The following is a 23961-nucleotide window of genomic DNA, read 5'->3' as shown; positions in this document are numbered from 1 at the left end:
GCGATGAGTTTCATGGAAATTATATATTGCTGGTCTTAAATAATAACTTACAAGGTCAAGTGAAATGTACGTCTTGAGGAACACCTTCAGTTTGAGAATCAACACACAACAACCTGTACACTGAGCATTTAAAAATACAGTACGTTTCTTCCCTGCGATGATGCAACAACCGAGTCACATATGGGCATTTCTCTTCACACAAGACACAATTACACAAACACATAAATAGCTTTTTTCCCTTTAAATCATTTATAACAAAATTAAATTTATGATTCTGGCTCTTGCTACAACATATTTATTGATCGCTATATAAATTAACAATATCAACAATAATAATAATACAAAAAGCTATCTGTTTTTATGCAATTCTTGTTAGTTTACAGTATAAAATAATCTTATGCATGTGATACCTGGGGGTTGTTCAATATGTTCATCATAGAGCTTATCTCTTATGCTGGCAGGGTGAACATGCTTGTTTAAGATGCATTGGTTGGTTTCCTGATTTTGAATGTCTGTGTGCTGCAACAGAGTGAAACACTGAGGCCATATTGGCTCAACACAGAACCAGCCCCACCCTTTTCCTGAAGGTCCAATGACAGTCTGGATGAATGTCCCTTGAGTGTCCAGTAACTAAAGAAGCGTAGCCACAAAGGCTTTCCCAAAGGGTCTCTTCCTCTTTTAACTACAAGGGTGATGTTTCCCTCCAGATTCCTATACCATTTGAATGACAACATGGGCGCCATCCTGTGGAAACACAAGGTAGTGGTGGACGAGTGAGAGCAGCCGACAGCGGAGTTCCAAACCCCAGTTTGTGATGGCCGGTATCTATCTCCCTCGGAGTGGATGAGGCCTCTACCTGACCCACCTGTCTTCTGAGAATCCCTTCAGTCCATCGTTGCCTGTCTGCAAATCCATTAATCACCCCACACTCACCCCAATGTCCCCCCCACTCCTCCCTTCCTCAGGTATGGACCCTGAGTGCTAGGCAGAGTTGGCTGTTTGGTCCTCTCTCAGCCCCCTTCCCCTGGGGCACTAGGGTCACCGGCCAGGGCAGGCTGTGGGCTTGATGCAGCGGCCCTGGAACAGCACCAGGTTGGCTGGACAGTGGCAGCCGGCAACGCAGGACTTGTGGCAGGGCCCGATCTCATTCCAGTTGTCACAGGTCTTGGTGCAGCCCGGGCCACAGGTGTCGTACACCGCTCCGTGTTTACACTGGGTGGCTGAGAAGATGGGAGTTGGTTAGAAATAACTGCAGATCGCCTAACATGAATGGATTTCAGAGATGCGTCGATCAATTCTGTTGAGCAAATTGAATGTGGGGGGAGTCCCCTGTTCCATGAGGTTTAGTGATAGGCTATGTGTGCTGTCACTCACCCATGCAGGCAGCCTCTGGCTTCCAGTAGAAGGGGGCTCCCTCCCTCTCACAGGCCCGACTGTAGGCGATGAAGGACTCACAGTAACAGTTCTTATGCACCGGACACTCACACATGTCTGTTACACAGGACCTAGAGAGAGACAGAGGGAGAAAGAGAGAGAGATAAGACAAATGCATGTTGAATTAAATTGAATGGACTGGATTAAATGTATTTCTATACTAAGAGGGTTCCATATTCAACACAACATTGGACATTTTATGCACATTGGAGACAATCAAATATCACATTTGCTATATGAACAAAATGTCACAAGAGCATTTGGAAATGTTGCAGATTCTAGGACAAATCTCATTACAAATTAAGCTTCCCAACATTCCTGAGAACCACTGACCTAAAGAAGGAGGTAAAGTCCACCACCTGGTGACACTTCTGGAACTCCCAGGACTTGAGCTTCTGACACTCCCTGTGAGCGCGGAACCTGACCTTTACACTGCCGGGACAGAGGTACGAGGTGGGCCTCCTGATGGGCTGGGCACAAACCTCGTTCCCCTCCACGCGCCACGACTCTGCAAACTCATCCACCACGAACTTGAAGAGGCCGTCGCTGCCCATGGTGTCATCCCGCTTGTGTCCATTGTAGTTCCCACAGAGGCCGCAGAGACGGCCGCGCAGGTGAGGAGCAGCCACCACCTCCACAAAGCTGTCCCCGTCCCACGTGATCTCCAGACCTGAGGGAAGGGGAGGAGGGAGAAATAAAGATAGTTATGCTTCAAAAAGGAGCTAAAATGCACTTTAGCAGTGTCCTTTAGGTTCCAATGAAGTTAACATGAATCTTGTCTAACCTGCAATGGTGGTGAGTTTGAGCAGGTATCCATCCAGGTCGATGTGGATCCCAGGGCCATGGTAGGGCAGGGCGATGCGTGTGCCGTTCCTCCTCACCGTTAGGTGCTGGTGCAGGCTGAGACTCAGCCCTCCTATCCTCAGCTCCACTGACTGGGTCCAGGAGTAGGAGCGGGTTCGCCTCGCATCGTTCCTTACCACAACCGTGAAGCCAGAGTCAGAGCCGGCGCTGTTTCCACCCCCGCCAGAGGGGGCACCACCACAGTCTCGAGTTAGAACATACTGGCAGGTTCCTTGGAAGTTAAATGTGCGCCCGTCGAAGGTGTTGTAGTGGGGGTCGCCGAATACAGTGCACACGCCTGGCTCTGGAAGAAGTGATAGGAGGGAGAGAGAGAGGCGAGTGTGTTTAATTATGGGCATCAATTTGATACAATTTGTATTCCTGTAGTTTGCATGAGAAATCTGTGTTTACTACAACATAACTAAATGTCTATTTGAGAGAAGATCAAGAAAGAAACAACCGCCACAAAACTGTCAAATGCAACCCACAAAGGTGTGTGAGGACTCAGCAGAGGAAGAGAGGAGTAACTTACTCACTTTCAGTGCAAACTGGGCAGCAGCCTGTCCTGTTCAGGATCTTATTCTAGAAGAGACAGACAGACTGTTAGATACACAGACAGAGAGATCAGCAGGCAGCCAGTCAGAGTGCAAGAGACAGACAGTCAACTGGACAGTTGGACACATTACACATTAATACCCACACACATAGACACAGACAGATAAAACCAGTCAAACGTGGACAGCCAGACAGTGAGACATTGATACAGACAATTGATACTCTCTGCCTGGTGTATGTGTGTGTTTGCTAGAGAGATGGTGGGGGGTACGTTTCAACCTCCATCAGAGGTCCCCCCCCCACCACACACAAACACACACACCCGGGTCCCACCTGACCCACATCACAGTGCACAAAGGGCTCTCCCTCTTTGAGAGAAGGAGAGATTGGCTTTCAGGATCTAAATATAGGGAAGCTCTTCTTTACTGTCACTCAAACTTCACCCAGACAAAAACCTGACTGGAGACTGTGTGTCTCCTATGGGACGGAGGGGCAGACACATGGGTGACCACACTGTGACACAGTGACAAGTGAATGCTACATGACCACCAGGAAGGTATGATGAGTGGATGTTGTGATACTGTATGACAGGTGACCGCTATGTGACCAGATCTATATTGCAATTGACCGCTAGGTGACCGTGTCTCAGTTGGCTGTTATGTGACTATTACAACAGATGACCATGACTCAGTGACCAAGACACAAACACAGATGGCCGTTAGGGGATATACTACATGACTCCATAACAGGTGAACGCTGTGTGACCACTAGGAATCCATGACTAAGGTAGCCATATGTGACTGTAATTGTACTGTCTGACTAATGACCATATGAGTTCATTATACTACTATGTGACCATGATCTGCTCCATAACCATACGGGCATGGTGTATATGTGATGGTGGAGGGATGCTAGCTTAAAAAAGAATGACAAAGAGCCTTTAATGTCGACTATAGGAACGTATGAAAGAACAGATGACCACTACATTACCGCGCAACAAGCAACCGCTATGTGACCATAACAGGTGACGCTAGGTAACCATTGTAACCGTGTGAACGCTGGTCACTGGCAGCATGAATAAGTAACTGATCATTTGGTCGCTGGAATTCAAAGAATCTACTACATCACCCCAAGACAGGTGACCGCCCTGTGAACTGGGACTGTTACTCAGCCCAAAAAACTGGACAGCTGAATCTATGGTTACTGTGGTAAGTTACCAGGGTCGTGCCTTGGCCCACCACACTGTTCTGGCCCAGGTGAATCGGTTTTGACTCCTCCTTAATGCTCCACCTCAAAATCAGCTTCCAGTCAGCTGCCTACTGTGACACCAATACGTCACGCAAGTGGATTGAACATGTGGCGGGTAGTCACAGACAGTAACTCTGGACAGTAGACAGCCTCTGTCTGTCTCAGCGGGAGGGGGCCAGATGGATGGGGACGTGGTGAAGTGTGAAAGGGACTGTCTCATGTTGATGATTCAGAGAGAACAGAGGGACCCCAGGGCTATGTCCTATAGATATAGGCAGTGTTCATAACATAAGTGCATTTAATTGCTTAAAGCTGAAATCTGCATATGGTGAAACAGTGCCACTGTCCACCCCAGAGCATTTGTTCTCGTTTTTATTTTGGTGATGAAACGGAGGAGAGGAGCATTCAGCATCATGGAAAAATTATTTGCGGTACATGCTCTGCTGTTCTATCACGTGTCCAATGAAGAAAAAAACAGGGGTTGTTGTTTGAAGTAACTTCTTTGTTGATGTAATATCGCAAACGAGTGTAGCAGTTTCACCAAGTACAGATTCCAGCTTTAAGATGATAGGTAAAGTGAGTGAGCATGATTATTTTTTAAGCCTATTCTAATCAATGTTGTCATTCACATCAATTAATTGAAAAATTCCTGGAATGAAAAGGTGCAATACAAAGAGAGACAGTTTGTGATTTGGCCTTGAGCCTGTCATTCACCGAGGGGCAGCTGGTGATTGGCACACACTGCTTTGGCTGGCACTCGATGGCCCCCTTGACACAAGCACACAGGGTGCAGTTCACAGAAGACCACATGTCTCCCTCCTAGAGCAGAGGAAGAAGCAGAGAGGGAACCAATCAACCACAACATCAATCAAACAAGTATTAATGGCTGTATAAATATGCATATAAATGTCAGAATGAGGACAACTGCGGTGGATAAGTATCAGTGTTGAATGTTGAGGCAATGGTAAGGTTCTATTTTCCCAGTTGATATCAAGGATGCAGCATTAGGACTTGTTGTCCCAGACTGTCTCACCCGGTAGATCTTGTTCCTGGCCCGGCAGTACTTCACTTCCGCTACCTTCACAAAGGACAGACACGCCTCACAGCACTGGTCACCATGGCAACTGCCCGGCCGAGAGCAGCGCTTCCTACACACCACAGTGGAATTCTGAGTAGGTGGAGGGATACGAGGGAAGGAGAAGGGGTCAGTTATTGATGGTAACTTGGTGATATGGCACATACATTGAATAGAGTTCTGGGGCCTGGTTCTCTGGTCAGTTCTTACCTTGCAGGTACAGGTGGTGCAGTTGTCATGCTTGAAAGAGGTGCCGTCCTCATAGACCTCACTGTGGAACAGACAACTCCCCATCGACAGGTCAAACACTTTCCTCTGACCTGACGGAGAGAGAAAGAAAAAAATATATGCTTGATGATAATTATTCTGACTTAAGATGTTTTAATAATGTGTGATGTTTTAATAATAATAATTCATGAAATATGAATATGTTCTCCAGACTTCTATCGGAGAGTCCTATGAGGTATTTGATGAGAGAGGGGTGTTACCGAGGCACTTGGGACAGCACTGTCCGGGCTGAGTGTGGCTCAGGTGGGCGGGGCATGAGAGGACAGGACACACATCCCTGACGCATAGGGTCCGCCCTCCCTGAAAGAACACAGCATATCATATCAAATCAAATCGTTATTTCTCACATGCGCCAAATACAACTGGTGTAGACCTTACATGTAGACCTTAAATGCTTACTTACAAGCCCTTAACCAACAATGCAGTTTTAAGAAAATAGAGTTCAGAAAATATTTACTAAATAAACTAAAAATACCCCAATGAAAGAATAAGGAAGCTATATACATAGACGTTAGAACAACGCTGCATAATAATCTTCTCTTATGCATTACTCAACTTATCTCCACTTAATGACCATTTCCCTTACACAATATCATTTTTACCTTTGTCTGCACCTGTGAAACCCAGATTGCTACCTTTAACAGCTCACAAACACAACTACTCTAGATGCCAGATGGTTTTCACAGTTCCCCCTGGCCTTGTAGCAGTGTGCCCTCATTAACGGCTGGTACAGGACACAGCGTACACTAGTCCCACTGAGGCATTAATGTGTTTATAGACTCACCTCACAATGTGTTTACTCACTCACCACCCCTGTTTGTTTACTAAGGGGAGGGGGAGCGTGACCACTGTGAGTCCCCTGAGAGCCAAGACAAACTCATTTGGACCACAGAGAGCCAGTTACTGTACTGTGGGGACTGGATACATGCATGTCTATACAGTGTATACTCACAGTGCAGGTGCATTTAATACAGGGTTTTCCCTCAGGGTGAAACTCTTCCCTCTCTTTATACAGATGGCCCTCCAAGATACAGCCTGGAACAGAAGAGACACACAGGTTAGCTTTATTATCGATGTATTCCTTTTTTACACACACACACACTCACTCACTCACTCACTCACTCACTCACTCACTCGGGCACGTTGGACAACACTTCTTGGGGTGAATCTTGGGGTTCCTGCAGTGGACGACACATTGTGCTTCCGCTTCAGTTACGACACCTTCCTGTCAAAACCAGGAAGCAATTAAAACAGCTATTTATTTATTATTGTTCGAGCAAATGTTCTATGACATATTCCCAGCAGCATCCCTGTCCAGTTCTAGGCTACGTACATCAGTGAATATTCTGCTGCATACCTCCCATTCCTGTATTAGACAAACTCGTTTCTCGGTTGCTTAGCTGTTTGAATCCTGTTTCAGTTATGTAAGGCATGTACTACGTAAGCAGGATATTAGTTAGGGACATACCATTAGATAGGAACATTCCATTCTGCATCTCACACATGCAACTATTCTACACACTGGGACACCCCTGATCACTCACTGGAAATGTACCTGAAAAAATATTCTGAATCAACAACATATTCCATGAGAACCACAAACTGAAGCTCAGAAACACACACACACACACCTCCCTTGTTGGGCAGATCTCAGTAGTCTGCCATGTGTTTAGTTCAATAGAAGTGACATGTATTATACATACCCTAGGATTGTTAGTAGGAGTGTTAGAACTAGGGACCTCAACACATTGTTTGTGTGTGAGGTCTGGATACTGGTTAGACCAACCCCCCCCCTTTCCCTCCACGTGGGTATCTTGGGGATGGAGTAAATGACTGGTGTGTGGAGCTCAGCTTTTTTCGCACACCACCCTTCAACACGCAGACTAACACATAGCCTAGTTTGACTGGACCTCCCCAATGCTGGAGCTGACACTCCCTCACACAGCTGTGTCCACTGCCATTTTATTTTGTTTTATTTTTTACATTTAACCTTTATTTAACTAGGCAAATCAGTTAAGAACAAATTCTTAATATATATTTACAATGACGGCCATTGACTTACAGTGTTCAGATCTGTGCGTGTGTTTTGTGATTTAAGTGGTATTGTGGGACCCTGTGAGTGCGTGGTGTGTATACAGTAAGTGAGGTTGGATGTACATGTGGTTTGAGTGTGTTTTGAGGAGACGTGTGGGGTTAGTCTTGTGAGGTCGACACTGGGTTGGGGAGGCTTGGACCAGATGGGTGGACTGTACTGCCAAGTTCACCTGGCGCCTCTCCCAAAGATATTGAGACATATATCATCCTCCTTTATCTTTCTATCCCTCTCCTTCACTCGCTCTCTCTCAGCCCCCCCCAACTTCATCTGCCTTTCTTTCTCTTTATGTCTCTTCTTCCTTCAACCCCTTGGCTATCTGTCCACTGTCTCATTTTTTCTCTCCCTCACCTCTCGTTCCCTCCCCAACTCTGTGTCTCTGTCTGCGTCATTCAGCCTCCCACTCTAAATGTATGTCTATCTTTCCCTAGATCCTCATTTATCTTTCTCTCTTTCTTCATTAATCTCTCTCTCCCTTTCTACCGGTCTCTCTTTCCCTCACTCCCCCTCTGTCCGTTTGCCTCTTTTCCACTCACTCCCTTCTTTCATTCCCTCTCTCTTTCCCTCTCCCTGTCTGCCTCTGGCTTAGTACTCCCTCTTTCCTTCTCTCCGTCATTTACTTTACATTCTCTCGACTTACTTTTCTCATCATCATCTCTCTCTCTATGTCTTTTACCCTCCCTTTCTCTCTTTCATTTCTCTTTGTGACACTCACCTGACAGCGGCGAGAGATGCAGGGCTTGATGGAGCTGGTCCAGGAGACAGAACTATTATAGGACTCTCCATCCAGCTGACAACCTAGAGAGTGAGAGGGGAAGGATAGAGAGAGAGAGTGAGAGAGAGGGGGATAGAGAGAAAGAGACAGAGAGAGGGAGAGCGAGAGAAAGTTAGCACTCCAAACCTGGATGTGAATGTTTACTAGTTCGTGGAAACTAAAAGTCTACAGGGAGCACTAAATGGACCACATGTGTGAACATAGAGCTGTTTGCCTCTCCAGACCATAAGTGTTGAGACAGATTTAACACAGGGTTATGAATCCACTGTATGCGATGCCTGGAGGGAGTCTGTCTGCCACCACCGTCAGAGCCAGCTGGCTATAGTGCCCCTTATGGCTTGGGAAGACCTTTCTTTGATTGTCATGATTTGGCATAGTGATGGTGAGGTTTAGTAGTCTTGACACTGTCAGTTATGTGCAATTCAGACACTTGAGACAGACAGACAGACAGACAGACAGACAGACAGACAGACAGACAGACAGACAGACAGACAGACAGGCATGCACACACTCTGACAACCCCAATCCATTACATAGATGTATCAAGATACCAGAACATGTTGTTGTGAAGTGTCCAGGTCCATTCCAAGGGCATGATAAAAACACCATGTGAAATGGGCCTGAGATCCACTATGAGCAATCACAACGCTCCAGATACACCACCCACAGTCAATAAGGGACTAAATTAATACGATCTTCAATTTCAACAGATATAGGGTTGTCTGGTTATGGAAACACAGCAAAACCATTCCTATGATAAAACCACTGCATTAAGTACTTGAACAGTGGGAGGTTTTTGTGCTGACACGAGCAAGTTCCTGTTCTAAATGTAGACATGGTCATGAATAAAACCCAAAGTCAACCACAATGGAGGAACAATAGGCACTAATACCGTTCACCATGACAACATGGGGCTTTCCATGGTCGACTTAAGCGAGCTCCACCTCTTTTCATTTGAATTAACTCTAGTCTCGTATAATCTTGACCGCAAACAAAGGACCGCGCCCCAGTCCATGAGGTGGTCAATGCTGTGGACCGTGTCCAAGCTGACCCCAACACTACGTGACCCCTGTGTGTTCTGATTGGGAGGTGAATGAGTGCGGTCCTAGTCTGGGAGGCTGAGAGGGGCAGCAGCTCGTAAACTAGGTTTATTTCTGTGCCCCGTAAACCCAACGCTGAACCCCAACGGGTCCCAGAGAGGAGAAGTCCACCACTGCAGCTGTGTGTGTGTGTGTGTGTGTGTGTGTGTGTGTGTGTGTGTGTGTGTGTGTGTGTGTGTGTGTGTGTGTGTGTGTGTGTGTGTGTGTGTGTGTGAGAGAGTGTGAGAGAGAGAGAGAGAGAGAGATGCTGGCAAACAGTGTGAGAAAGAATAGGTCTGAAGACTTAAATACAATTTGCTGTACGCCTGTCATGTTTGTGGGTGTATGTGAGCGAAAGCCTGGAAAATAATAACTATATGTGTCTGTGTATGTAGCAATTTACCCTCAAGCAGAATCTTCAATTGGTCTGATACAGTACACATACATACACACGCATAGTAACTATTGTGCTGTGGGAAGAAAAACTATTCCTCATTCCTCCACAAGGAGGCAGTAGTGGTTAAATAAGTAGGATGACCAGTGCAGCTGGACTGACTGTCTTCTACTGTGGGACTCAAGCTGTCACGTCACCCTCACTCCTACAGGTAGCATCAATGACCGTCAAACAACATCACTGCAATGCTGCAGCAAGGTCTATACATCAACACTAAAGAGATTCAGAGATAGACCAAACTCACTCCACTAGACAAAGTTCCAAGTCTATTGGTCTCGCTGAGACTACAGAACAGTACATGCATCCCCTAACCTTCGACCTCATGTTTTCATGGTAGAGTGTGTGTGCTGCTCACCTTTGCATCTCTCACAGCAGGCTCCCGTCTGTTTGACAACCAGAGCACAGTCCTCAGACACCAGGGGACACTTCTCCTGTTTACAGTCTGCCTTCTCCTTCTGATGGAGAGGGAGAGGGAGGGTAGAGAGATAGAGATAGAGATCGAAAGAGAGGGGAGGAGAGAGAAAGAAAGAGGGGGGAGGAAGAGAGAGACGGGGGGATAGAGGGAGAGAAAGAAGATAATTTTTGATTGCCATCAGTGTATTCACATTATAAAGTCTCCTACACATTCTTTGTCGACACACTCCCCTTTTATAGGCTAAAATGAACTCTGGTTACATGCACTTTATGCAGATGTACTCTTTCTCTCTTCTCAATTTATATACAACCCCACTTTATATACTCGCTAAACATTATCACTTTGCCACTAGCTTTATACACTCCCTTTATATAGTCTCCATTTACTCAGTGCAACCGAACTGGACCGTATAATGAGTCAACTTCAAAGCTGGACCGTGGCCCATATAACTAAAATAAAACTGGGCGGTTTTATTTACAGAGAGCCTTCACTGGTTCTCTAACCACGCTGGTTTGGGTGATGCCATCAGTGAAGGCGAGAGAAGGGCGGTGAGAGGCAAAGGCACATGGGATCCATACATAGTCTCTATAAAGCGCTCCCCAAACCACTGGTCTAAATCATAGAGATTTTCAGAGCACTTTCAACAGCCAGTTTGAGACAAATATGTCTGAGAGTGAGATATATGATGCCAGATAGATAGATAGAGGGATGGATTTTGAGAGAGAAAGAGAGAGAGAGATGGATTTTTTTAGAGAGAGAGAGAGAAATAGAGAGAGATAAAGAAATAGAAAGAGTGGAGAGTTATGCGTCTTCTGACGACCACAGTAGTTTTTTATGTTATTTATTTCACCTTTATTTAACCAGGCTAGTTGAGAACAAGTTCTCATTTGCAACTGCGACCTGGCCAAGATAAAGCAAAGCAGTGTGACACAGACAACAACACAGAGTTACACATTGAGAAAAAATAAACAAGCCAATAACACAATAAACAAGTCAATGACACAGTAGAAAAAATAAAGTCTATATACAGTGTGTGCAAAAGGCATGAGGAGGTAGGCAATAAATAGGCCATAGGAGCGAATAATTACAATTTTGCGGATTAACACTGGAGTGATAAATGAGAAGATTGATGATGTGCAAGTAGAGATACTGGTGTGCAAAAGAGCAGAAGAGTAAATAAAATTAAAAACAATATGGGGATGAGGTAGGTAGATTGGGTGGGCTATTTACAGATGCACTATGTACAGCTGCAGTGATCGGTTAGCTGCTCAGATAGTCGATGTTTAAAGTTGGTGAGGGAAATAAAAGTCTCCAACTTCAGCTATTTTTGCAATTAGTTCCAGTCACTGGCAGCAGAGAACTGGGAGGAAAGGCAGCCAAATGAGGTGTTGGCTTTGGGGATGACCAGTGAGATATACCTGCTGGAACGTGTGTTACGGGTGGGTGTTATTATCGTGACCAGTGAACTGAAATAAGGCGGAGCTTTACCTAGCTTATAGATGACCTGGAGCCAGTGGGTCTGGCGACGAATATGTAGCGAGGGCCAGCCGACTAGAGCATACAGGTCGCAGTGGTGGGTGGTATAAAGTGATTTGGTAACAAAACGTATGGCACTGTGATAGACTGCATCCAGTTTGCTGAGTAGAGTGTTGGAAGCTGTTTTGTAGATGACATCGCCAAGGTCGAGGATCGGTAGGATAGTCAGTTTTACTTGGGTAAGTTTGGCGGCGTGAGTGAAGGAGGCTTTGTTGCGAAATAGAAAGCCGATTCTAGATATGATTTTGTATTGGAGATGTTTAATATGAGTCTGGAAGGAGAGTTTACAGTCTAGCCAGACACCTAGGTATTTATAGTTGTCCACATATTCTAGGTCGGAACCGTCCAGGGTGGTGATGCTAGTCGGGTGGGCGGGTGCGGGCAGCGAACAGTTGAAAAGCATGCATTTGGTTTTACTAGTGTTTAAGAGCAGTTGGAGGCCACGGAAGGAGTGTTGTATGGCATTGAAGCTCATTTTGAGGTTAGTTAGCACAGTGTCCAAGGAAGGGCCAGAAGTATACAGAATGGTGTCGTCTGCGTAGAGGTGGATCAGAGAATCGCCCGCAGCAAGAGTGACATCATTGATATATAAAGAGAAAAGAGTCGGCGCGAGAATTGAACCCTGTGGTACCACCATAGAGACTGCCAGATGTCCGGACAACATTCCCTCCGATTTGACACACTGAACTCTATCTGCAAAGTAGTTGGTGAACCAGGCGAGGCAGTCATTAGAAAAACCAGTGCTATTGAGTCTGCTGAATAAGAATACGGTGATTGACAGAGTCGAAAGCCTTGGCGAGGTCGATGAAGACGCCGGCACAGGACTGTCTTTTATCGATGGCGGTTATAATATCGTTTAGTACCTTGAGCGTGGCTGAGGTGCGCCCGTGACCGGCTCGGAAGCCGAATTGCACAGCGGAGAAGGTATGGTGGGATTCGAAATGGTCAGTGATCTGTTTATTAACTTGGCTTTCGAAGACTTTTGATAGGCAGGGCAGGATGGATATAGGTCTGTAACAGTTTGGGTCTAGGGTGTCACCCCCTTTGAAGAGGGGGATGACCGCGGCAGCTTTCCAATCTTTAGGATTCTCGGACGATACGAAAGAGAGGTTGAACTGGCTGGTAATAGGGGTTGCAACAATGGCGGTGGATATTTTTAGAAATAGAGGGTCCAGATTGTCAAGCCCAGCTGATTTGTACGGGTCCAGATTTTGCAGCTCTTTCAGAACATCTGCTGTCTGAATTTGGGTGAAGGAGAAGCTGGGGAGGCTTGGGCAAGTAGCTGCGGGGGCGGTGGAGCTGTTGGCCGGGGTTGGAGTAGCCAGGAGGAAGGCATGGCCAGCCGTTGAGAAATGCGATTATCATGGATTTATGACCGTGTTACCTAGCCTCAGTGCAGTGGGAAGCTGGGAGGAGGTGCTCTTGTTCTCCATGGACTTTACAGTGTCCCAAAACGTTTTGGAGTTAGAGCTACATGATGTGAATTTCTGCTTGAAAAAGCTAGCCTTTGCTTTCCTGACTGACTGAGTGTATTGGTTCCTGACTTCCCTGAACAGTTGCATATCGTGGGGACTATTCGATGCTATTGCAGTCCGCCACAGTATGTTTTTGTGCTGGTCAAGGGCAGTCAGGTCTGGAGTGAATCAAAGGCTATATCTGTTTTTAGTTCTGCATTTTTTGAACGGGGCATGCTTATCTAAGATGGTGAGGAAATTACTTTTAAAGCATGACCAGGCATCCTCGACTGACGGGATGAGGTCAATATCCTTCCAGGATACCCGGCCCAGGTCGATTAGAAAAGCCTGCTCACAGAAGTGTTTTAGGGAGCGTTTGACAGTGATGAGGGGTGGTCGTTTGACCGCGGACCCATAGCGGATACAGGCAATGAGGCAGTGATCGCTGAGATCCTGATTGAAAACAGCAGAGGTGTATTTTGGAGGGCAAGTTGGTCAGGATAATGTCTATGAGGGTGCCCATGTTTACGGATTTAGGGTTGTACCTGGTGGGTTCCTTGATGTTTTGTGTGAGATTGAGGGCATCTAGCTTAGAATGTAGGACTGCCGGGGTGTTAAGCATATCCCAGTTTAGGTCACCTAACAGAACGAACTCTGAAGCTAGATGGGGGGCAATCAATTCACAAATGGTGTCCAGGGCACAGCTGGGAGAGGAGGGGGGTCGATAGCAGGCGGCAACAGTGAGATACTTATTTCTGGAGAAGTTGATTTTTTAAATTAGAAGTTCAAACTGTTTGGGTATAGACCTGGAAAGTATGACAGAACTTTGCAGGCTATCTCTGCAGTAGATTGCAACTCCCCTCCCTTTGGCAGTTCTATCTTGACGGAAAATGTTGTAGCTGGGTATGGAAATCTCAGAATTGTTGGTGGCCTTCCTAAGCCAGGATTCAGACACGGCAAGGACATCAGGGTGGGCGGAGTGTGCAAAAGCAGTGAGTAAAACAAACTTAGGGAGGAGGCTTCTGATGTTGACATGCATGAAATCAAGGTTTTTTTGATCACAGGAGTCAACAAATGAGGGTGCATGGGACACGCAGGGCCTGGGTTTACCTCCACATCACCCGAGGAACAGAGCAGGAGTAGGATGAAGGTACGGCTAAATTACTATCAAAACTAGAGCGTTGGGGACAAAGAATAAAAGGAGCAGATTACTGGGCGTGGTAGAATAGATTCAGGGCATAATGTGCAGACAGGGGTATGGTGGGGTGCGGGTACAGCGGAGGTAAGCCCAGTCACTGAGTGATGATAAGAGAGGTAGTATCTCTGGATAAGCTGGTTATAATGGGTGAGATTACCGCATGTGTGGGAGGTGGGACAAAGGAGGTATCAGAGGTATAATGAGTGGAACTAGGGGCTCCATTGTAAACTAAAACAATTAGAACTAACCTAAACAACAGTATACAAGGCATTTTGACATATGAGAGAGACATACAGCGAGGCATAAAGTAATCACAGGTGTTGATTTGGAGAGCTAACTAAGACAACAACGGGTAAGACAACAACAGCTAATCAGCTAAAACAACAACAGGTAAAATGGCGATGAATGGGCAGAGAGGGTCGGTTAACAACACACAAAGCCTGAGTTCGCGGCTCGGGCCGACAGATTAAAAAATAAAATAATAATAATAAATAAAAAATAATAAAATAAAAAGAGTACCTTGATTAATGGACAGTCCAGCAGGCATCAGCTATGTAGCCAAGTGATCATAGGGTCCAGGGGGCAGCAATCGATGGAACAGGGAAGCCGCGGAGTAGTCGCTACCACACAAGCTAGCGGGGGAACCAACGTTTAAAGTTAGTAGCCCGGGGCTAATAGAAGTGTCTGCTCCGACATCCGACGGAGGCCGGTTGAAGGCACAGCGGATGGAATATTCGTCGGCAGACCTGACGTGGTGGTGCAGCGGGGCGCCGTGTCGACTAAGGATCCAAGCCAGATGGCGAAAGAGGTATTGTAGTTGTAGTAATTTAGTTTTCTATCCGGGAGATGCGCCTGGCTCACGGCTAACTGGTGCTAGCTTCGGGGCAGGGGCATTAGCCACTCGGTAGCAGCGGTGATCCGGTGCCAAGATCCAGAGTTTACGGCAAGGATCCGGTGGAGTAGTGGGTTCTAGCCATGTTTGGGTGGAGTCCGGGAGGTGGGCCTCAGGGATAGTTTCGGTACTGGGTAACTCGGTGGGTGCTAGCTAGCTGTGAAGATCAGGAGAATGGTCCAGGGATTACGGCAGGAATCCGGCGTTGTAGTGGAGAGACAGTTTGTTACTGGTAGGCTGGCGAGTATTATCCAAGCTAAAAAAAGGTCTGGTACATGTGAAGGTAAAGAAGGTAAAGGCCGCTAGCAGTGGCTAACAATGACTAAATAGCTTGTAGCTAATTAGCTGGTTAGTTTCTGATGGCTCGGTGGTTCTTTCTATAAGGTCTAAAAATTACAAATAATAGCGGTTCCGTATAACATTGGGTGAGGCAGGTTACCCGAAGATATAATTGAACTAAAATGGAGAAGAGATTGAAAATAAAATTGAAATATATACAAAAAGACGAAAAAATACAAAAGTACACGAAAGGACGAACAAAACATGTTTGCACTGCTACGCCATCTTGGAATACAGTGCCTTGCGAAAGTATTCGTCCCCCTTGAACTTTGCGATCTTTTGCCACATTTCAGGCTTCAAACATAAAGATATAAAACTGTATTTTTTTGTGAAGAATCAACAACAAGTGCGACACAATCATGAAGTGGAACGACATTTATTGGATATTTCAAACTTTTTTAACAAATCAAAAACTGAAAAATTGGGCGTGCAAAATTATTCAGCCCCCTTAAGTTAATACTTCGTAGCGCCACCTTTTGCTGCGATTACAGCTGTAAGTCGCTTGGGGTATGTCTCTATCAGTTTTGCACATCAAGAGACTGAAATTTTTTCCCATTCCTCCTTGCAAAACAGCTCAAGCTCAGTGAGGTTGGATGGAGAGCATTTGTGAACAGCAGTTTTCAGTTCTTTCCACAGATTCTCGATTGGATTCAGGTCTGGACTTTGACTTGGCCATTCTAACACCTGGATATGTTTATTTTTGAACCATTCCATTGTAGATTTTGCTTTATGTTTTGGATCATTGTCTTGTTGGAAGACAAATCTCCGTCCCAGTCTCAGGTCTTTTGCAGACTCCATCAGGTTTTCTTCCAGAATGGTCCTGTATTTGGCTCCATCCATCTTCCCATCAATTTTAACCATCTTCCCTGTCACTGCTGAAGAAAAGCAGGCCCAAACCATGATGCTGCCACCACCATGTTTGACAGTGGAGATGGTGTGTTCAGGGTGATGAGCTGTATTGCTTTTACGCCAAACATACCGTTTTGCATTGTTGCCAAAAAGTTCAATTTTGGTTTCATCTGACCAGACCACCTTCTTCCACGTTTGGTGTGTCTCCCAGGTGGCTTGTGGCAAACTTTAAACGACACTTTTTATGGATATCTTTAAGAAATGGCTTTCTTCTTGCCACTCTTCCATAAAGGCCAGATTTGTGCAATATACGACTGATTGTTGTCCTATGGACAGAGTCTCCCACCTCAGCTGTAGATCTCTGCAGTTCATCCAGAGTGATCATGGGCCTCTTGGCTGCATCTCTGATCAGTCTTCTCCTTGTATGAGCTGAAGGTTTAGAGGGACGGCCAGGTCTTGGTAGATTTGCAGTGGTCTGATACTCCTTCCATTTCAATATTATCGCTTGCACAGTGCTCCTTGGGATGTTTAAAGCTTGGGAAATCTTTTTGTATCCAAATCCGGCTTTAAACTTCTTCACAACAGTATCTCGGACCTGCCTGGTGTGTTCCTTGTTCTTCATGATGCTCTCTGCGCTTTTAACGGACCTCTGAGACTATCACAGTGCAGGTGCATTTATACGGAGACTTGATTACACACAGGTGGATTGTATTTATCATCATTAGTCATTTAGGTCAACATTGGATCATTCAGAGATCCTCACTGAACTTCTGGAAAGAGTTTTCTGCACTGAAAGTAAAGGGGCTGAATAATTTTGCACGCCCAATTTTTCAGTTTTTGATTTGTTAAAAAAGTTTGAAATATCCAATAAATGTTGTTCCACTTCATGATTGTGTCCCACTTGTTGTTGATTCTTCACAAAACAATACAGTTTTGTATCTTTATGTTTGAAACCTGAAATGTGGCAAAAGGTCGCAAAGTTCAGGGGGGCCGAATACTTTCGCAAGGCACTGTATCTAGTAGTGTCATAGAGGTCACGTATTTGTCCTTGAATCTTTATGTCTCTCCACACCTGTGCTTTCCCAGTTGGGCTTTGGAGCCATTCCACTCGCAGCCATTAACACTAAGTGGTGTGAAGAGGTTTGACCTCTCTCCTCTCTCAACAAAGGTTAGGGGTCAAATCATGTCACCACACCTCATAAACACTCAACATACCGTGCACTTTCTGAGCCTTCTTACTGGTCTACTGGTGGTATGTCGTGGCTTCTAATAGGCCAACGGGTGGTCTGGGGATTGTTATTGGGACTACTGTTAGTCTCTTGTAATAACTAGAGAAATATTTGACCTGAGGGGTAATAACATGTTGATAGGTTAATGTGACCATCTGAAAAGATATATGTAGAGTATGTAAGATGCATTGATCCCTGATGTCATGGTCATGTACTGTGGAAAGATGATCACTAGATGGCGACAGCACAGTCAGTTTCACTATCTCCATTTGCCAACTTCAGATAATCAAAATGTGTTCAGTCAAACCATGGTCTACGGATGATTTCTCTCTCCCTCCCTCCTAATCTCTCTCCCAGTCTTTTCCACTATCACTCTCTCTCTCAGTCTGACCTCAGAGGGCATGTCAAAACAAGCTGACAGGCTCGCCAGCCACCGTGCCGTTGGTCTTTCATGGAAGGATGGAGAGATCACTAAAAGGCTTTTCAGAGAAGCACTCAAATCAAAGGCCTATTTAAACCTGGACTCCTTGCACTCGTGACCCTTCACCTCCCTCCAAAACAAACAGGTTGTGACCCCACAGGAGCAGCAGTTGTGGCTTAAAACTGGATGAAAAAAAGATAAGGGAAACAATATATACATTTCACTGAGAAGTCACAAGCCTATCCAAGAAGTAGGCCTATTCCTGCACCAGTGGTAGAAAGTGAATGGTGCTGAATGAATTGAATGTAACTTTTGGCTCCGATAGTTAGGCTCGCTCCATGACTTTTCTTTGAATTCAGATGGTTGTTGTCCTATTCTTCTTTATGTCCTGGCAGGTAGCCTAGCAGTTAGAATATCTGATCCGATAAGGTGAAAATCTGTCGATGCGCCCTTGAGCAAGGCACTTAACCCTATTTAATCCAGGGGCGTCGTACTATAATGGAGACTGCTGAGGGGAGGACAGAAACCATGTGTTTGATGAATTTGTATACCATTCCACTGATTCAGCTCCAGCCATTAACACAAGCCCATCCTCCCCAATTAAGGTACCACCAACCTCCTGTGCCGTACTACTATGGCTGTCCCTGTAAAACAACAGATTTTACTGCACCTATCTTGTGTGACTATAAAACATATATACAGTGCCAGTCAAAATTTTGGACACACCTACTCATTCTAGGGTTTTTCATTATTTTTACTATTTTCTACATTGTAGAATAATAGTGAAGACATCAAAACTATGAAATACCACATATGGAATCATGTAGTAACCAAAAAAAAAAGTGTTAAACAATTTTAGATTCTTCAAAGTAGATACCCTTTGCTTTGATGACACCTTTGCACACTGTTGGCATTCTCTCAACCAGCTTCATGAGGTAGTCACCTGGAATGCATTTCAATTAACAGGTGTGTCCAAACTTTTGACTGGTACTGTATTTTTGTTATTTAACCTTTATTTAATAAGGCAAGTCAATTAAGAACAGATTCTTATTTTACAATGACAGCCTACCCCGGACAAACCCTCTCCTAACCCGGGCGACGCTGGGCCAATTGTGCGCCGCGCTACGGGACTCCCGATCACGGACGGTTGTGATACAGCCTGGATATATATACATATTTTTTTTTGTCTCTACCCCTCTATTAGAAGTATCCTGGAAGGTCCAATAGCAAAGCTGCTCTGGTGATTCTCTAACACCACCTTTGCTTTATAGACCACTGGGAAAACTGAGGGGGATGGAGAAAGAGAGCGGAAAATAAAGGAGTATTGTGTCTTCTTTGAGTCTTCTAGACTACACTCTTAGAAAAAAGGGTTCCAAAATGGTTCTTCAGCTGTCCCCATAGGATAACCCTTTTTGGTTCCAGATAAAACCCTTTTGGGTTCCATGTAGAATCCTCTGTAGAAAGGGTTCTGCATGGAACACAAAAGGGTTTTACCTGGAACCAAAAGGGTTCTACCTGCAAACAAAAATGGTTCTACCTGCAAACAAAAATGGTTCTTCAAAGGTTCTCCTATGGGGACAGCTGAAGAACCCATTAAGGTTCTAGATAACACCTTTTTTCTAAGAATGTAGAGATATCAACATTGCCAACGCCAGTGGCAGAGGTAAAGACTGTAAAGGTACACGGTGAGTATTGATCTCCATGTTTGTGGAACGGTTGGAAAAGGAAAGGACCTTTGGCTTCCCAAATGTTTTCAGATCACTGGTCAGCCCACTGAGCTCACCAATCACTGCTACTGAGAAAGAGGAGAGGGGGCAAAAAGCGAGGGAGAGTAGTAGATAGCAGGTTAACGAGAGCTGCCTCCTGGCTGCCTGTATATTATGTTTAGCGAGCGGGAGGCAGATTCCTGCGTCTTGTGAGATGGCTGGCGAAAAGAATGGCTTCTCTCTGTGCCTCAGTTTCCGCCAGTGAAGTGCCATTAACAAATACTCTGCCGCAACTGGGAGCCTGTGATTGACACTAGAGCCCTGACAGCTCACCCCCCACCCTTTAAAATCCGTTAACCCCCCCCCCCTAAAAGACAGCATGGCGACACAAGTGTCTTTCAGGCTGGCCTCCGTCCCCTGTGAGGCACTCTGGGGCCAGTGACATGACGGACGGGCCAAGATGAAAGGCTAGCCGTGGCCCTCTGATGACTGATAGCATTCAGCAGGGCTCCTAGTGATGGAAGCCTGATAAGGAGGTGGTTAGCAGAGGGAGACATATCAAAGAGACTATCAGAGCAGCTACAGACAGCTGAGGCAGCACGGCCACAGTAGCGTGCACAGTGCACACATAAATATATAACCTTACACACTGTTTCTCTGTTTCACATAGGGCAAATACCCTGCAAGTCAAACACTACATTTGTAGAAACTTCCTCACCACATGACACTTTTAAAGAAGGACTAAAAAGAGAGGTGAGGGAGAGCATTATTGAATCTGGCTGCTGGTGACAGAAAAGCCTCTTACTTGCATTCTCAACAGTAAAACAATGACCTTCAAAGCAAGGAGAGACAGAGGTCAAAGAGCAAATGTTCCAGGAAAGACGCCTCCTTTCACATGTGTAACTTAGCCTCGATTTAACAGGAAGTCGGGGCAAAGTCAGCATAAAGACAAGGACGTCTTTAAACAAACAATGCCATTTTGTTTAAAAGCCAGTGTGGGCTTAGAAGGGAAATAATTACATAGCTAGCCTGCTGCTCTTATTTAAACATTACTCATCATTCTTTGTGATTAATAGAAAAAAACAGTACAGGCCTATTTGCCCACTTAGGCCTACAACTCGGCTATAGACTATACATAATTAGGTCACAATATGAATATTAAAGTTATTCAGTCAAGCGCAGAGGGAAGAATTACGCACAACAATTGCGTTTTTTTCCTCCTCAGTGGAACCTACGTGCCAAAAACCAATAGAGAAGCTCAATGTCAACTAACAATTAACTGCCCTAACACCATTTGAAAGTTATTTAGCAAGAATTTGGATTTGTTCTCACCAGACAGACGCAGGTGATGCACGGGTTGTCCGTTATGTTGGGTATGTGGAGCACCTCTCCTTCGTTCTCGCAGCTGGCTTCTGTACCTGTGAAGGGCGCGAGGAGAGAGGCAATAAATTCGCGCCTAAGAGAAGTTACGTCATGGACAGACTCGCCATATTCCAAATGTGCTTTTTCTTCAGGCCTACCACGAATTGTACCCGCTATGCCATTACGTATATTTTGTAGACGTTAAAATAAGTAGGCCTAATAGTCTGAGTTTTATCGACAAATTCATATTTCTAATTTATTTGGATTATATAGCCTATAGCCTATAACTTTTTCTAAATTACGAAATATTCGATCAGTTTACCTCAGAATATTTTTGTCAGAGTGGTTTAAATTTAGTTGAGATATATTTTTTTTAGTTGAGCAGGGTAGTGGCAGCCAGGGAACGTGTTGGGGGGGAAATTTGGTGACAACGTGGTTTCTGTGAGAATTACAGGAGCAGGGCAATTACCCCGACAGTAGCGTACCCTACAACCTTCACGTGTAATTAAACCAGAACAGCTTTAAGTGATTGTGGGGAAACCCAACACTTTAGCCTAAATTCAATTAGGCTTTTCTTCTTTTATAAAGCAGAGATGAATGAATAGCCCTATAAATGTTGTTTACTCTTCATCCACCTCTTGCAGCCGAGCACAGTGTCAGGGCGCATTTGTCTTTTTACAACCAGACAACTTTCCTCTTTCACGAAAACGGTGCGTTCAACCCCGGCCCTGCAAGGGAAAACAATAGACAGATGACATACCGCATATTTCGAATACCAGGTAGCGACACGGCATGGGAATTTAATGGTAGCCTACTCAGCTGATACTGATACGCAGGTTTTTCTTTCCCCTGAAATAAATGGTTATGTTTGCACAATAAGGCGCCAGGTGACTTGGCCACTGACCTCGACAGCGCGACCCAACTCGAGTTTCCTAAACAACAGTAGATGGGCAAATTATACTGGTGAGCCAATGCTCCTGTCATGAGGTTTCAAACGAGCCCGGGGCACCAGTTACCCGACAGAGCCTATTTGTTTTCAGTCAACTTTTAACGCCAATCCAATGACATTGTGACATTTGTTGTTGATTTCACGTTAGTTGACAATTCAACCAAATGTAAATCAAAACTAGCGTTAGACATTGAGCTGACGTCTGTGCGGAGTGGGAAGTAACGGGAACAGTGAAAAGACTACCTCTAGGCCTCTAGCCTTTGGGCTTTTTTAAATTGTTTTTGTCAATTGCTTGACATGTTTTGAAACCAAATAGGCCAAGTCAATGTATCTTACCTGTAATTAAAGGCGAGGAGGACTGTGGCATTTGGAACAGTAAAAACACGAATAAAAAGCTGCAGGTGAACTTAATAGAAAGTTCCAAGGCGCTCGAGCAGCAATACAACATCATCCTAAAATTGGTCCAGTAAAAAAAAAGAAGGAAAACGTAAAAAAAGGAAATGGTATGCTAGAATATACATATATATAAATATTTAAATCCCCATGGGTTGGTGTGCGAATGAAAACCCTAGAATATATGGGACTCCAGCATAATTGCCCCCATTCAGGCTACTATAGCGTTCTTCAGTTGGTTTTGTTCCAGACCATAACCTTCAGTTTGTCAAAATGCTAAACGACATCCCGTGTCCTCCGGCATCCGACTATCGACATGACACGTGAAAATTACAATGACAATGCCGTGCGGACAGCCAGGCGACAGTCCTCATGTCGCGTCAAGGAGCGCTCGTGTTCCCAAAACAAGTGCAGAGGGGTTAGAAAATGTTTCCAAATAAAGTGAGAAAAAAATCATAAAATATTAAAATAAAACAGATGCGTATAATAAAAAAGACAAATAAAAGTATTTGGAAATAAATTCCCCAAATAGCCTAAAGATATACTCGTAATTAAATGTCTTCGAAAATCCTCATGTTTGGAAATATCAAAAATATTCAGATGTTGTCAAGTGCTAAAAGAAACCGGTTGAGTTTGGAATTGTAGGTCCGTTTTGCGCCGAGATGCTGTCCAACTGTCTCAGGTTTAGTAGCGGGCTTTAGGTTAGGCTACACGAGCCGGCACTGGTCTCTCACTCGCGAGAAGCGAACCACCTCCAGCCCAAAGTTATAGTAAACTGCTCCTACTGAGGCGCACGGCGTTGCCTGCGTAATAGAAACCCTACTACTCCAGTTAAACATCCCCGCAGGGTGCTGGAACCTCCTCCAAACAAAACGAGAACGGCCCCTCAATGTTTCAATTGTTGCCGGGGGTTTAATAATCCGAGTGATTTGAAGTACAATCTTGCCCGCTGCTCCCGGCTGGCTGCAACTCTGGTAATGAAACACTCCGTACAATACTGCGCTGTGAGGGAACCACCGACTTCAATCAGATCTCGAGGCTGGATCTCGTTTCACTACAAACAAGCCTGGATACACAACATGCGATTCACCTGTCTTTACTGTTAATCTCTGCTGCGCTCTCTCAACACGGTCACGCTGCAAAACAGTGTGAAACGCAGAATGGAACAACGAAAATGCACTAATTCAGGCCACTTTGTATCAAGGTGGGGTTTCTGCGCCCCTCGAGCTGCCCATGGACCAAGCGTCATCCCACAATTGTTGATCTCCCCCACCGGCATTGATGGGGTGCACCACAATGTCTGTCTGTTCAGTATCATATATTTTACATTTCCAGTCATATCCTTAATGCAACACTTATTTGATAAATTAGGAAT

General features: G+C 45.1%; 1 protein-coding gene across 1 annotated transcript; it reads right to left on the bottom strand.

Moving 5' to 3' along the window:
* Positions 1-4: 4 nt before the first annotated feature.
* Positions 5-23729, bottom strand: LOC135520281 (BMP-binding endothelial regulator protein-like). Its single transcript, XM_064945706.1, has 15 exons — positions 22530-23729; positions 21215-21300; positions 10199-10298; positions 8251-8333; positions 6578-6668; positions 6396-6478; positions 5644-5743; positions 5366-5475; positions 5114-5248; positions 4795-4899; positions 2814-2859; positions 2219-2581; positions 1768-2104; positions 1375-1505; positions 5-1220 (listed from the first exon to the last, which is right to left on the bottom strand). Exons 1-15 carry the CDS (start codon positions 22642-22644, stop codon positions 1039-1041), a joined length of 2067 nt encoding a protein of 688 aa, XP_064801778.1. The 5' UTR covers positions 22645-23729; the 3' UTR covers positions 5-1038.
* Positions 23730-23961: the final 232 nt, after the last annotated feature.

This window comes from Oncorhynchus masou, chromosome 29, assembly GCF_036934945.1.
Source record: "Oncorhynchus masou masou isolate Uvic2021 chromosome 29, UVic_Omas_1.1, whole genome shotgun sequence".
NCBI lineage: Eukaryota > Metazoa > Chordata > Actinopteri > Salmoniformes > Salmonidae > Oncorhynchus > Oncorhynchus masou.
Note: the sequence above shows the minus strand (reverse complement) of the source record. Positions and strands in the feature narration are given on the sequence as shown.